Raw genomic sequence first — 15,213 nt, forward strand, 5'->3', positions numbered from 1 at the left:
CCCGCGCGCCGGCCCCGCTGAGCGGCCTCGGAGCTCCATGGCGGCGCCCCCGGCCTCTGCCGCCCCCCGCTCACCCCCGTCGTCCCCTGGGGCCGCAGACGGGCCAGACCGGCCGGCGGAGAAGAGCGGGATCGCGTGCGAGGACCGGTAGGCGCGGCGCGCCGTGCCGTCTGCCGGGGAGGGCTCGCGTGAGCCGGCGCCCCGCCTAGCCCGCCCTCCGGGGCGCTGGCCTGGGCACGGGGCCGCGACCGGCTGGGCCTGGGCTAGCTGGGGTCCGGCCGCGGCGGGCGGGTCCCTGGGGCCCGGGCACCGCTCCTCCGCTCAGCCAGGGAGGGGGAGGCGCGGCGCCCACACCGCAGCCCGCTGGGCGCCGAGGCGGAGGCCCGAGGGAGCGGGCCCTGCACCCTAGGGCTGACCCTAGTTTCTGTCCCGCGTGAACAGGCCCGCGGGCACCGAGTGTGTGCCCGCCTGCCGCTCCGAGGTGGTCAGTTTGTTGCAGAATCAGCGCGGACTCAGCCCTGCCCCTGCCCCACCCGAGAGGCCAGGGGTTGTGATGCTGAGGGTTGGGTGGTGCATGGTGCCTTCCGACTGCCCCGCCCGGTGTTGGGACCTTCGTGGCTCTGTGGGGGCTTTGCAAGAGGGGAAGTTGTGCGGGTGCCGCGGGGGAGGAGCCGTTTTGTTACCCGGGCTTGAGAGACGGAAATGGCCTAGAGGAAACCGGCTCCTGCTCGGCGCCTCTGGGACCAGGGCCGCCAGGGGGCGGTGGCTAGCAATGCCCAGGGCCGGCTCCCAGCACTTGAGGACTGCCTCCTCACTTCCGGGTCTGCGTGTCCCATTGGGGAAGCCTCAGGGATGGCCGCAGGCCCCGGGACTAAGGGAAACCATCCTTCCAGTCTGGGTGCCTTGCCGCTGGGATCTCAGAGGTAGAAATGCTGTGCGCCTGGGCTCCTCCAGGACGGCCTGGATGCTGCCGCTGGAGCTGCTTAATTAGCAGGGAGAGGAACTGGGGTGAGGGGTGCCTTGCAGTGACATCTGTTCTCCAGGAGCTGCGGGGCAGGAAGAGGCTGCCTTGGCCCTGAAGGAGTGTCTTGTGTCCTTCCAGGCTCACACCCTCCCAGCAAACAGTGACTAGGAGGCTACCATAGAGTGACAGGGTCTAATAGGACCTGAGTCTGTGGTATCTATTAGTTCCAAAGAATCTTTGATTTAGCCCAAGATCAAAGAGGACAAGGCCAGATAAGCTCTTAAGGAAAGTACTTTTTGAAGACACAGATTGGTGGCAGCTACTTTCTGGGCCCTGTCCCTTACACAGGCCATGCAGTGGGCACGGGTGCCCCTTACGGTGCCTGGGGAGGCAGAGGTCATCCCCTCCTCGGAGCATGGTCCCCAGTGGACAGAGGAGGGGACCCAGGACCCGTGGGCAGTAAGTGTAGACCACAGCACTCTTCTCCAGAGGCCCACGGGGTCTGCCCTTGAACCGCCCCTGGACTTCACTGGGAAATCTCTTGCACATCATTACCTGATGCTGGTTCCCTGAGGCCCCCTATGCGCTGTTCCTCAAGCTCATGCCCCAAAGTCCCTGCACACACACACACACCCCACCCCTGCCCCCTGAGGGCCCCAGAGCTGGCGCTGGCTGCTATCCAAGGGTATATGCAGGTGCCCCTGTGCCAAGGCTCTCCCTGACCAGAGAGACCTCTTCCACATCCTTGTGGACGCATCAGTGTGGTCTGTCCACCTTGCTGCTGTTTCTTGTCTGCTTGCCCTGTAGAGGGTCAGCCCCGTGAGGACAGGGACCTCAGACTCCCTTGGCCCTGGGCATGCCGGCGGACGAATGATCACCTTGTGGTGATAACAACACGCCCTTCAGTCTGTCTCCTGGTGGGTCCAGGTGGAAAGGGGTTGTCAGACCCCCCCCAAAGCAGCAGGAAGGAGGGGTTTCCGGGGGAGGGGTGGGAGTAGTACAAGTCCCTGGAGCCTGTTTCAGCCCCTTTAGGGCTGCAGCCCTCCAGCACCCCAGTTCTCCATCTGCTCTGAGCCAGTTGGGGATCCCTGGGGCCCAACCCCAGTGGACCATCTCCTCCCTCCCTTCTGGCCTTATTTTACTCACTCGCCCGGCAAACTTTCATGAACCTAGATGGGGTTTCAGGCCCAAGTGGAGGCCCTGGAGCTGCATGCCCCAACTCTGCAGCCCTGCCCAGGACAGCTCCAGCTTCCCAGAGCATGGGCCGGCCCCTGCCCATCTACCCAGACAGGGAGTCAGGAGGGAGAAGCTCCTGTGGGCAAAGACAGACAGGTCAGTCCTGTCTCCAGGTACCTGTGGAGTGGGGCCAGAAACACCTATGTTCCCTGGGCAGCCAGAAGAGCCTGCCCATGAGGCAGCTCCCAAGAGTGGCCCCCCTTCAGGTGTGTGAACCCCGTGTGGAAATTTTTCTTCCCTGAGCCCCTGCCAGCTGTTTCGATGTTGGAAGCCAGGTCGGCAAGAAAGCTGGTATACGCAATGAATTGGCTGGGGATCTATGGACACAAATCCCTTTACAAGCTTGGGTAAAGATGACAACCCAATGTTGCTGGGGGTGGGGCTGAACCTGCTCTTCTCCTGCTGCCAGGGTGGAGAGTGGCTGTGTCCCCTGGTTGAAAGCTGAGCACTGCGTAGCCTTGGGGAACGATCTGGAGCCTACCCATGGAGGGGGCAGGGCAGGCAGTTATTCTGGGATGCCTCAGGAGGGTAGAGTTTCAGGTTTGTTTATGCCTCTAGGAGGCTTTTTGGGGCCAGGAATGGGATGCCCAGCTCAGCACTGACATTCAGCTCGGCTTGGCCCAGAGACACCTCAAATTTCCCTGTCCTACTCCGAAACGGGGGCGGGAGGTGGCTCTGCAGCCCCAGGCAGGCTGGGGAGTCTGGAACTTTTTCCCGTGTTTTCTGGGAGGGGTACAGTCGTCCTTAGCAAGCCCTGGGCCAGCAGTGTGCCAGCCTGTGTGCAGGAGGGGGGCAGCTCACACCCGAGGGCTGGCCTGAGGTCTGCCCGGGCCATGCGAGGCTGTTCTCTTTAGCAGGGTCAGTGCTATTAATATCAGCCGAGCGCACAGCCCCCAGCTGGGTGATCCTCTTATGCCTGTGGCCTGGGCCTCAGGCCGGCGAGGAGTGCTGTTCCTTCGGCACAGGGGCTCCTGGGGCCTCCCAGTGGGCAGCTTCTGCCAGCCAGGGGTCTGGCCCCACCTCGGAGCTTCTCACCTCCTGTCCGCTCACACATGGAGGGGCAGTTTAGGTGGCTCCTGAGCTGACCTGGGAGGCCACTGTGGGTCTAAGAGGTAGTGGGGTGATGCCCATGCACACACCTGGGATCGCCCTGCCGTCCTGGTACCTCCCGTGTCCCAGCCATGAGCAGCCCCCCAGCTTACCCTGGCATCAGGATCTCAGGGTGCTGGGCCCTCGGAGCGGAAGGCAGGTGAGTAGCAGGCCTGTTGTCTCCCGCAGCTGTGGTGGGGACACCTGCCTGAGCTGCGTCCCGGCCGTTCGCGGCCCTGTGCTTTGTGTCTCGTGGACATTGGGAAGCAAACAGCCCGGGCAGGTGCTCCTGGGCTGGCCCTGGTGGGGGCCAGGCAGGGCCCACCACCCGCAGGCGCTGGTTTTGCTTGGAGCTGTTGGTTATAGGCTGGTCTGTGTCAATTGTGGCTCATAATCCTTTGAGTTGAAGTTACCTTTTGTCTCTGTAGCCAGAAGCATCCTGTTCATCTGTGAACAGGGAAATGAGGTCTTTTGTGCGACTTGCTCATCTCTTGAGTTTCTCCTGTTGGAAAGTGGAGTGAGGCTTGTCTGAGGGCACAGTGAAGCTTTGTCCCTGGCTCCCAGGGAGAGATGGCTTTGGAGAAGGCAGTGGAGCTGGGCTTGGCTGCAGACCTGCCTGACGCTGTTCGGGCCCATCATAAGCCCGAGGTGGGGCGGGTTTCTGGCCGAGTCATCTCTGGCCTACTTTTGACTCTTCCCGTCATAAGGGCACTCTTCCCTGAGAAGGTGTCTGCCCCAGGCTGTCGGCAGCACAAGCCTCAGAAGTCGTCCATGGGTCCGTGGTGGTGGTCGTCATTACCTCAGTAGGATGAGGGACACTCACAAATAGGGACCTGAAGGCCCCCACTGGAGAGGCCAGGCCACCAGACTGGCGTGAGAAGCAGGGGCACACCAGCCCTCGCTGTCTCACGCAGTCCCGCCGGGCAGTCCTAGCTGTGCATGTGCATGAACGTGCTCCACACCAGTGCACAAGGGCATGCTCATTGGGGTGACAGGCCTGCTCCTCTGCAGGTCAGGTTTTCTGTGTTGGAGTTTCCTCCCTGAGTAGAAGGCTCAGAGAGGAGGAGCCAGGCCCAGCTTGGTTCTCTGCCCACTGTGGCCTCCAGGGCCCCTCAGGGCTCCCATGCTGCTGCAGGGCCAGCTCCACTCTCCCCAGCTATGGGCCATTTGTCTTCCCCGGGAGGGCAGCCCGCTTGTGAGCCCCAGGGGCTGTATGCTCACTGTTGATGGATGAGGGGGTCCGGAGGAGCAGCCAGCACTGCCCTCTGTCTGGGGCCTGGAGACATCACAGCTTGTGCTCTTCGTCTGTCTCCTGCTGGGCTGAGTAGGAATGCGAGCAGCACCCCTAGGGCGGCTCGTCTGTGCCGGGCTGAGTCCCCCACATGCTCGCTGTCACCGCCTGGTCGTCTTGGTGCCCTGCTGTGTTGTTTGTGCCCAGCTCCGCAACGCGTTACCGTCTCCAGAGCTGCAGAGGACGCTGGGTGCGCAGACTGGCTAATTATTCCCGGGGCTCGCTCCGTGCTGCGCTGACAACAGAGGAGCAGCAGCAGCCAGCAGCCCCGGCTTCTCTGTCCCCCAGGATGGCACTGCACGTGTCCTGTCAGATACGATAGGGGGCTCTCCTGCTGCTTACGCTGGTGCCGGCGTCATCCTCTGGGCCCTCGAGACCTGCTGATGGGACCTGTCAGGTGTTAGGCCTCAGCTAATTCCTTCCACCGGCCTCCTCCCCGCCACCCCACCAGTGCACACAGACACCATCCTCTTAGTTCTCGGCAACACCGGGTGCCCTGGGAGGATCACACAGCTAGAAGTAGCAGCATTCCCAAGCTGGAGATGCTCAGGCCACCCCAGAGCAGGAAGGCACTTGTCATGGCCCTGGGCAAGCAAGCCCTTGCTGGGGCCTGTGCCTGAGGCCAGGTTCCCAGCACCCCCTTCCCTGGCAGTGTGGTGACAGCAGCACAGCAAGCTTCAAACACAGACCATGACTTGTTTTGGGTTTTGGTAACAAAGGAGCATGTGCTCATAAAACATTCAAATGTGGCACAAGTCCCTGTTCCAAATCTTGGTGCCCAAGGCAATCCTGGCACATCCACTTGTAGCTTTTTCTTTGCTCACGCATTTACATGCAGGTGCATGCAGGTGACACTTGTCATTTGTTGGTTTTATAGAAACGGGATGATATCTTGCAGCAGTTTGCTTTCTCACCTAACCATACTTCGAGGACACCTTCTATGGCCACGTCCTCAGGTTTCCCTGCCTGTATTCCGAGCATGGTGGGATTCCAGACCGTGGGTGGACAGGTGGGGCTGCAGGAAGCGTCCTACAAGGAGTCGTCCGGTGCCCCAGCGTCTTCCTTGCGCTTTCTTGCCTCCTGCTGGGCACTCTGCCTGGACAGTCAGCCGCTGTGGTGGGCCATGACCGGCCTTGGAGCCTCGGGCAGGTCTGCAAGGTGACACTGTGGCCAGTCCAATCTCTCTTAGGCAGTGACCGGAAATGCTTCTGCCGAAGCCTGTCCCTGTGGCCACCTGTACACCGGGCTCTGCGTCTGAGCGTCTCAGCATAGACTCTGAGCAGGCACTGGGCAGATGCTACCTCCTGGCCAGGCCACTCAACTCAGCTGAGTCTCCCCAGAAGCTGTCCCTGTCGGAGTTTGAGGCCTTGGGCCCGTTCCCCTTGGGGGTCTAAACCGATGGAGACGTCAGCATGTCAGCTCAGCACAAGTAACGAGGGACGTGGCTGGGGCAGCAGCAGGGCCTCATGGCATCCCTGCCTTTCCCCCTTGCGTTTTCTACCTTTCGCCTTTAGGGGCCTCCGCCCTTCTTCCTGGAGTTTGTGGGATGCTGGGGGCTAGAAGCAATGGCTTCCCCACGGAGCTCCCAGCCCAGGGCCTCCCTCCTGCATCCGTTCAGGCTGCTTCCCCGCTCAGCTCTCCTATCAGCAACTTCTTTCTGGGAGCCCCTCGCCCCATCTGCCCTGCAGGGCGGCAGGTGGGATCTTACAAAACGAGAGGGTTGCCCAGAGAGTGTCCTAGGAGAGACACAATCCTTGATGGGGTCTTGACTGTCCTTGGCGTGCCCACCTCTCGTCTCCTGGAGGGACGGGGCCCTGCCCAGCCCGGCAGACACCCAGTCCACGTAGAAGCAGGAGTGTGGCCTGGGATGGCACTCTCCCGTCCCCCTGTTGTTGTCTGCTGTCACTCTGAACTTGTGTGGGCAGTGACTGTTTGAGGCCATGAGCCCTGTGAATGGGCTGCAGGAGGGTTTCGTGTGCCCCCCAGGTGAGCCCCCTTGCCTAGGCCATGCCCATGCGCCTGCGTGGGGGGCGTACCACATAGACCGGCCACACTGGGCCTGGTACAGGGTGGCGGGGGGCTGCTGGCCCTGGGCCGAGGCAAGCGTGTCTTCCTCCTCTGCAACAGCAATGCTGAATCCTTGGACAGGCTCCTCCCTCCTGTGGGAGCCGGGCGCTCGCCCCGGAAGCGCACCACCAGCCAGTGCAAATCTGAGCCGCCCCTGCTACGCACCAGCAAGCGCACCATCTACACGGCAGGGCGGCCACCCTGGTACAACGAACATGGCACGCAGTCCAAGGAGGCCTTCGCCATCGGTGAGCACAGCTGGCAGGCGGGAGAGGCGGGCTGAGGCCACTGCCTGCCCCACTGCCCCCAAGTGGGGTAGGTCAGGCGGCACCCCCGTGGGACGCCTGGGCCCGCCCGCGTTTCCTCTGAGCTGCGCTGCCTTGGGCTTCTCAGTTGGGTATCAGGCCTGGGGAGGGGGCGGGAAGCTGGCGTCTCAGTTGGGGAGGGCTGTCCTGTCCCCGCAGGCAGAGGCAGTGTGGCGGGTGGTAGGCACCACTGGGACCATCTGGGAGGCCGACGACGCGCCGCTCCCCTCAGGGTCTCTCCGCTCCTCCCCGCAGGCCTGGGAGGCGGCAGTGCCTCCGGGAAGACCACCGTGGCCAGAATGATCATCGAGGCCCTGGATGTGCCCTGGGTGGTCTTGCTGTCCATGGACTCCTTCTACAAGGTGAGAAGCGCCCCCTGCAGGTGCAGGCCGCCATCCCAGGAGGGCCTGGAGCTCCTGCCCCTGCCCAGCGGGCAACCCAGCCCGCAGTTCCTTCTCTTGCCAACAGGTGCTCACCAAGCAGCAGCAGGAGCAGGCTGCCCACAACAACTTCAACTTCGACCACCCAGACGCCTTCGACTTCGACCTCATCGTCTCCACTCTCAAGAAGCTGAAGCAGGGCAAAAGCGTCAAGGTGCCCATCTACGACTTCACCACCCACAGCCGGAAGAAGGACTGGGTAGGCCCTGGGGGCTCAGGCTGCGTGGGGCCAGCGGAGGGGGGCCTCTGGGCTGCCTGGATACACAGGCAGCACAAGCAACTCCACCGTGCCTTTGCAGAAAACACTCTATGGTGCCAACGTCATCATCTTCGAGGGCATCATGGCCTTTGCTGATAAGACACTGCTGGAGGTGAGGGCGGGGCTCCAGGCCACACCTTCCTCCTGGGAACGCCTACCCCTGCCCGCTCCCTGCCTGTCCTAGGGGACTTGCCTTCAATTGTCTCCTCCAGGCAGGCCCTGGCCACTCACCCTGTCCCCATGTTGCCTGGTCACCTGCCCTGTCCCCGTGGTGTGTGTGGTCACTGGGTGTTGGGTAAGGATTGGCCATCGTGGGGAGCGGACCAGGCAGCCCCCGGCCTCTCACCCTGTCCCCATGTTGCCTGGTCACCGGCCCTGTCCTGTCCCTGTGGTGCGGTCACTGGGTGTTAGGTGAGGACTGGCTATCAGGGGGAGCAGACTAGGTGGGCCTGCCACTCCCATGGAGAAAACAGAAATGCCCTGGCCAGGGGTGAGGCGGCCGAGGAGGGCTCACCTCCCGGATTTGGGTGTGAGCCCTGGGTGGCCCTTGCTCATCCCCTTCACATTGATGTTTCTCTGACATTCCCTGGGGTCCACGCAGTTACCGAGGTCCCAGCGGCTTGGGGCTGGTGGGTGTGAGTGCACGTGTGTGCTCTTGTTTGGAAGGGAGGTGGCTTCCCGTGTCTGCACTGTTGGCACAAGGCACTCCTGACCCCTGGGCGGCTCCAGGCAGCTGGTCCAGGTGTGACACAGCCTCGTCCTTCTCACCAGGCCACTCTGGGGGTGGTGCCCTCTCCCACTCCTTCTGAGGCCTGTGAGGGAGGCCTGTGCTCACGGCCAGCCAGACACTTGTCCTTGTTCCTTGTGGTCCTTCTGAGCCAGTGAGTTTGGGCTCAGGCCCAGGGAACCCCGCTGTCCCACACAGAGCAGCACCTGGCCCCTCAGGGGTCCCCTGCGGTGTGCTGAGTGTGGGGCCAGGCCCTGAACTCACCAAGCCCCGAGAACTCGGTGTGGGGTGTGGTGGGGAGGGAACAAGCCCCCAGCGTCCTGGTGCGTGCAAAAGCTTCTGCGAATGAGCACATGGATCACAGTGCCAGCCCCCTTGCGCCTCAGCAGCCAGCATCCACCTGGCACCCACGGGCTGAAGCTTCTGGCAGACAGCACCCCCCACACACATGTACATGCCCTCGCACACCCACACACGCCACCAGCCAGACCCACAAGGTGCCCCATGCGTCTGATTTGCTCCCGACTCAGCACACAGACCAGAGGTCTCTGCAGAAGCTGGTTCCCAGGTTGCCCACGTGGGCCCTTCTGCTGGCAGGGCCTTAGAGTCCCTCTGTGCGAGCCCCACTCAGCGACTCACTCTCCCCGCCCAGCTCCTGGACATGAAGATCTTTGTCGACACGGACTCGGATATCCGCCTCGTGCGGCGGCTACGCCGGGACATCAGCGAGCGGGGCCGGGACATCGAGGGTGTCATCAAGCAGTACAACAAGTTTGTCAAGCCCGCCTTTGACCAGTACATCCAGCCCACCATGCGTGTGGCCGACATCGTTGTGCCCCGGGGTAAGCCTGCAGTCCCGCCTGTCGTTGGGGGGGGAGACAGACAGGGGTGTGCTGCCCACGTCACCCTCCCACCTGCATCCCCTCCCACCCGCCCCGCCCCAGGCAGTGGGAACACAGTGGCCATCGACCTGATCGTGCAGCACGTGCACAGCCAGCTGGAGGAGGTGAGCCGGCCAGGCCAGGGTCCCTGCAGCCTGCCCCAGCCCCACGCCCCACCCCCTGCTGCCACCGCCCACAGCCACCTGCTCGTGCAGCCCCCACGCATTACTGTCCCCTGCCGTGTGCCGGCCCTCTGGCATCCCGGGCTTGCTCAGTGAGCCCCTCACCCCCCAGCCCTGTGTGCTGGCTGGAGACAGTGGGTTCCCTGAGAAAGTGTGGGGCGCAGAGTTGCTTCCTGGTGCTCCCAGCCTGAGTGGGCCTTGCCAGGAAGAGTGCACTCCTGTACCTCCCAACCTTTTGGGGGCTGGTGGGTTTTGGTGCTGAGTCCCACGTCCCAAGCACCCTAGGATGGATGCCCTGACCTGAGGTCACAAACCCTAGGCTGGCCAAAGGCCCTCCCCACCATCATCGTGGGGTACCCAGCCCAGAGGGTGTCCAGGTCAGAGCCAGACAGAGCTGCCTTCTTCCTCCGTGGGGCTGTGGGTGCCCATTCCTGGGTGGGGGTGGCCTGGCAGGCCGAGGCGCATGGCAGCACCGGGCTGTGCCCACCGGTGACTGCGAGGTGAGCAGTGCCACCCTCACTGACACGCCGCCCGTTCCCTTGTGTCTCCCTGTGTTGCCGCCGCAGCGTGAGCTCAGTGTCAGGTAAGACTCCCCACACCGGGCTGCACAGACGGAGGCATTTCCAACATCCCCAGGAGCTCGGAGTCTGGACTGTCACCCGGGCAGCAGGAGGGTCCTCTCCCACTGTGCCCACCCATGTGGCAGCCCTGCCCCAGGCACAGAAGGGGTGGGGTGGTGGCCCCCACACTGCTTCTGCCTGCCTTTGCCGGCAGGCAAGGGAACTAAGGCACAGGGAGGTTAAGGAACTTGCCCAAGGTGACACAGCCCTGACCTAGGCTGGCCAGGCCTCTCTGGAGGCTCCTCCGCAAGTGGAGGCTGGTGGCATGGGGTCTAGCCCCAGAGGGCACAGCCATTCTGAGCCAGCACTGCTGGGCCCCCAAGGCGGTGGCCACACGCCTGTCCCTCAGCAGCCAGAGGGCCTGGATCTGCACCTCCTCTGCCCAAGCAGAGGGGGCAAGTCTGACTCCCCCAGGTAGTGCTGAGGCCCCAGCCCCCTGGCCGCCTACCCACCCTGGCCCTGGAGCCAAGGCACAGAGAGCCAGGAGGAGCTCTGGGCGGGCCTGGGCTGCGTCTCCATCCTGCGCATGAGAGCACGTGGAGCACCTGTCCCCACACAGTGGTCACACTGTGACCTGCCCTCCGTCCAGGCTGTCTGTGGAGCCGGGATGCGCCAGGCTGAGCCACCTGGCAGGAAGGCCCCCAGGTCACACTGAAGGGTCTGCATTGGAAATGCCTCCAGGGCTGGTCACGCCCTCCAGCTTCCTGCCCTTGCATGAGTCTGCTCGGCTCTCACCAGACCAGGGCACCTGCCAGTCGTGTCACGTCAGGTCCTCGGAAAGCCTTTGTCTGAGCAAAAAAAGTTTCCAGGGTTTCAAACTCGAAAAAACACCTAAACACAGCCAGCTACATTTTCCCTTCTCTGGTCAGCCAAGGAAGTGGTGGTCACAGGCTGCTCACCTCCGTCAGCCCCAGGAAGTGTGGCTGGGGGCCGGGCAGCTGGGTGTGGACTGTGCTGGCACTCATGCCCTACCGCAAGCCAGGCCCACTGCAGCAAAGGCTCGAGAGTCTCCCTGCCACTGACCCCCTGTCTCTCCTCTTCCTCAGGCCAGCTGGTGGCCGCAGGGACCGCCTGTGCTCCCCTGCTAAATGGTCTTTTTCTCTTTGTTCTTTTCCTTTTCTTTGTAAACCTTTGGGTTTCCTGCCCTGTACCCTCCCCGAACTTAATCTTCACCTGGCGAGCAGAGGAAGCTGCGCTGGGATATGTGAGGACAGAGTGCGCTCTGGTTGTGGTGCTGCCCTGCTGTGCGCTCCCCTCCTCCCCCCTTCCCCTCCCCCAGGCCCCTCCCCGCAGGCCCTTCATTCTCCCACTCCCCCCACCCTACCCCGCAGTCCCGCCCTTCCATTTCCCCTCCCGTGTCCCTCCCCCAGGTTCCCCCCCGCCCCTCCGCTTCTGCTCTTCCCCCCTCCCCCTTTCTCTCTCCCCTCCAGGCATGGGGCAGCAGGGGCCGCACTGAGCCAGCTTTGCCCCCCTCTCCTGAGGGGGCCGCGCATCACCTGGGGGAAAGGGTCGGGGCGAGGCTTGGCCCCAAAGCGCAGCTGTGCCCCCAGGGAGAGGCGTCCTGGGGTTGGGGGCTAAGACATCTGCACGAGTGAGGCCGCACCCTCTCGCTGCCCGGTCCCTTCTGCTTCCTCCGAGCGAGGGGACCTGGACGGGGAGGGAGGCTCACACCGCGGCCCCTCGCCTCCTGCTTAATGGTCAGCTGCTCTGCCTTCCGCTGTGTCCTTTAACTTTTGCCTGGCCGTTAAAGGGGCGGGGGCATCTCGGGGGTGGGGCCCTCCCTCCAGCCGCAGGGAGCGGGCGCCCCTCCCCCGCTGTCCCCACCACAGCTGCCCCCACACACGGCGTCTGGAGTGGGAGGATGGGGCTCCGGGAGAAGACACCCCTTCTTGAGTCCTCAATCGGCTTGTCCCCAGGGCTGCGCTGGCCTCGGCGCACCAGTGCCACCCTCTGCCCCGGACGCTGAGTGTCCTCAAGAGCACGCCGCAGGTGCGGGGCATGCACACCATCATCAGGTGAGGGCCCTCGGGGGGCGGGGGCGGGGCGGCCCATCCCTTTGCTAAACCAACCCGTGACCGGTCCGCAGGGACAAGGAGACCAGCCGGGATGAATTCATCTTTTACTCCAAGAGGCTGATGCGGCTGCTCATTGAGCACGCGCTCTCCTTCCTGCCCTTCCAGGTGCGGAGCGGGCGGGGGCGGGGGCGGGGGCGGGGGCGGGGGCGGGGGCGCGCCTCGTGCTCACGGGCTCCCACCCGCTCTGAGCGCAGGACTGCGTCGTGCAGACCCCGCAGGGGCAGGACTACGCGGGCAAGTGCTACGCCGGGAAGCAGGTACCGGCTGGGCCGCGGGTGGGTGGGGTGGGGTGGGGTGGGGTGGGGGTCCAGCCCGCTCAGCCTCCCCTCCCCCCAGATCACGGGCGTGTCCATTTTGCGGGCCGGCGAGACCATGGAGCCAGCGCTGCGGGCCGTGTGCAAAGACGTGCGCATCGGCACCATCCTGATCCAGACCAACCAGCTCACCGGGGAGCCCGAAGTGCGGGGGGGAGCCTGCGGGCCCGGGGTGCACGCGGGCGGGGGACAGTGCTGGGGCGGGAGCCTAGGGGCCCGGGGTGCACGCGGGCGGGGGACACGGGGAGCCCGATGTGCGGCCTTGGGTTGGGGCCGGCCCTGACCGTGTGGTTGTCCGCAGCTCCACTATCTGCGTCTACCCAAGGACATCAGCGACGACCACGTGATCCTGATGGACTGCACTGTGTCCACGGGCGCTGCGGCCATGATGGCCGTGCGCGTGCTCCTGGTGAGCGGCTGGAGCGGGGCGGGCGGGCGGCGGCGTTGGGTCAGGATTCACCTGCCCTTTGGCGCAGGACCACGATGTGCCTGAGGACAAGATCTTCCTGCTGTCACTGCTCATGGCGGAGATGGGCGTTCACTCGGTGGCCTACGCCTTCCCGCGAGTGAGAATCATCACCACGGCGGTGGACAAGCGCGTCAACGACCTGTTCCGCATCATCCCCGGCATCGGTGAGGATGCCTGGGCCGGGTGAGCGGTGCTTCGGGGCCGGGTGAGCCTGAGACCCCACCACGAGGGCCTGCTTCTTTCTCCAGGGAACTTCGGTGACCGCTACTTTGGGACCGACGCGGTCCCCGATGGCAGCGACGAGGAGGAAGTGGCTTCCACGAGTTAGCCGCCCCCAGGCTGAGCTTCCCCCACCAGCCGCCCCACCCCACCCCCGGCCTCTTGGTCCTTGCTTTCCAGTACAGAGACGTTAACTTATTTTAATTAAAAAAGAGGTTACCGATATAACTTATTCTATACTTTTTGTAAAATAAATAAAGCTTTAGAAAGATGAAGCTGTGACTGGTGAGCTGTGGGCACGGGACTACTGTTCTGTCTGGGACCTGGGCTGGGGAGCGGCCCCAGGGCCCCTATGTCTCCAAGCTGCGAAGTTGCCACCGAGAGGGGTGGAGTCGAGGAGCCTGGGCTGTGCCGGGTTTCTGGTTGGGCCCCCGTCTTCTCCCCAGTAGACGCCTTATTGGTCTTGCACATGGCTTTCCTTGCAGTCCAGGATGGGTGCCAGATTGAGGAGAGAGCAGAGCTGGGGCCGGCAGCTCCAGGCTCTGCTAGATGGGCTCCTTGGCGACCACCTGGCCTGGACCTGGGACTCTAGGTCTCAAGAAGCAGCCTCCGCAGCTCCCCCGCCCCCCATGTGTTTGTACGGTCTGCGGGCCCAGCGGAAATCAGTGTGTGGGCGCCTGTAGCAGGGAGTGAGGAGCTGGTCCTGGTCACTGCCAGGAGCCCCAGTTGCAGGGAGATGGCAGGGCCCTCGTGGGCCAGCCATGCTGGTCAGGTCCAGAAACCCACATCCAAGCCCATCCTTCACTGCTCCTGGGCTGGATGTGAGGAAAGGCTTCTCTGCCCCCTCCAGACCAGCCCTTCCTGCAGGTGTGCCTGCCTTCCTTCCTGGGCGAGGTGTGCGGTGTGCAGCTGTCTGGGCTGCCGCAGGCGGGCTGTCAGGTGGGCTCCTCCGCCCTCCAGGCCTGGCTCTTGCCTCTTTCCTGCCCCCCCCCCCAGTCTCCTTGGTTGCCCCCACCTCACGAAGACCATGTCATGGAAAAGTTTGTAGTAGGCGGAGACAGGAAGTCACTGGGTGGGGACCAGGCCAAAAGCGGGCAGATAAAGGTGGGAGGCTTGTCCAAGGGGTGGCCACGCACAGGGACAGAGGACAGCGATGGGGCCCAGAGGTCAGCAGGAGGGACTTCTCCCCAACCTGGTGAGTGGCCCCTTCTCCCATGTCTCCAGAGGCCCCATTCATTCATTCATTCATTCATTCTTGTGCTATGTGCTGGGACCCTGGAGACTGCAGCAGGCCTGGCCCTCTCAGGGGATGTGATGGGGACGTGAGGCTGGGAGGGACGCCATTCTGTGCAGCCACTTCTTCCCAGAGAGGAATAGGGCAGTTAATGAGGAGCCTGGCGGGGCCAAGTCATTCCTGGGAGGGCCCCTCAGAGTCCAGCTAGCAGCTAACCAGCTTACCGAGACTACATCAAGCTCACACACATGCATGTGCCACCACCACCAGGCACACATATATCTTGTGCATAGCAGCACACAGAACATGTCCATAGACACACACACGCATGTGTGCACAACACAGCTCAGAGCTGGAAAGAGAGGTCCCAGCTGCCCCCACCCCACTCAGCCACCCGCCCCTGGGGGAGGGTAAATTCCTCTTCTTGAGGGTCTGTGGGGGCCTAGGGCAGAGCCTGGAGGCAGGAGACCTGAACCAGAGACCCTGCCTTCTCAGGCTGGGGTCCCCTCATCAGAGGCAGCTCAGGGAGGCCACAAGTTAGGGCAGTTCTTGGGCCCATTTCCTGCCAGGGCCCTGCAGGGTGGTGGAAGTGGGCCACCTTCCAAGCAGCCCTAGGGGAGGGTCTTCCAGGTGCCAATGGGAGGAGAGGGCAATTCCTTTGGCCCTCAGGAGCCTCCCAGTCCCAGATACAGGAAGGACCAGGATCCAAAGTCTCTTCCCTGAAAACAGCACTCAACACAGCTGCTGGAGGTTCAGGGGCTTCCAGTTGGGGGAGAAGACCCCCAGGAAACTGTCTGATGGATGGATTGGGGGCTGGGAGCCAGGTGGCCTTCGTGCTGCC

General features: G+C 63.5%; 1 protein-coding gene across 6 annotated transcripts; it reads left to right on the forward strand.

Annotated features, from left to right (window-relative positions):
- The first annotated feature begins 12 nt into the window (after positions 1-12).
- Positions 13-13,413, forward strand: UCKL1 (uridine-cytidine kinase 1 like 1). Of its 6 annotated transcripts, none has more exons than XM_058562240.1 (15): positions 13-147; positions 6,708-6,895; positions 7,208-7,314; positions 7,421-7,591; positions 7,692-7,763; positions 9,031-9,220; positions 9,323-9,384; positions 10,008-10,024; positions 11,978-12,076; positions 12,148-12,241; positions 12,331-12,393; positions 12,473-12,595; positions 12,752-12,859; positions 12,927-13,083; positions 13,168-13,413. In XM_058562240.1, the coding sequence occupies exons 1-15, from the start codon at positions 38-40 to the stop codon at positions 13,245-13,247; spliced, it is 1,641 nt and encodes a 546-aa protein (XP_058418223.1). In that variant the 5' UTR covers positions 13-37; the 3' UTR covers positions 13,248-13,413. The 6 variants fall into 6 exon arrangements, with proteins under 6 accessions (XP_058418223.1, XP_058418222.1, XP_058418224.1 ...); XM_058562239.1 differs by lacking the exon at positions 10,008-10,024 and adding an exon at positions 11,246-11,265; XM_058562241.1 differs by lacking the exon at positions 10,008-10,024 and adding an exon at positions 11,246-11,265 and having other exon boundaries at positions 12,346-12,393.
- Positions 13,414-15,213: the final 1,800 nt, after the last annotated feature.

The sequence above is a fragment of the Diceros bicornis genome, chromosome 19 (genome assembly GCF_020826845.1).
Source record: "Diceros bicornis minor isolate mBicDic1 chromosome 19, mDicBic1.mat.cur, whole genome shotgun sequence".
NCBI classification, from domain to species: domain Eukaryota; kingdom Metazoa; phylum Chordata; class Mammalia; order Perissodactyla; family Rhinocerotidae; genus Diceros; species Diceros bicornis.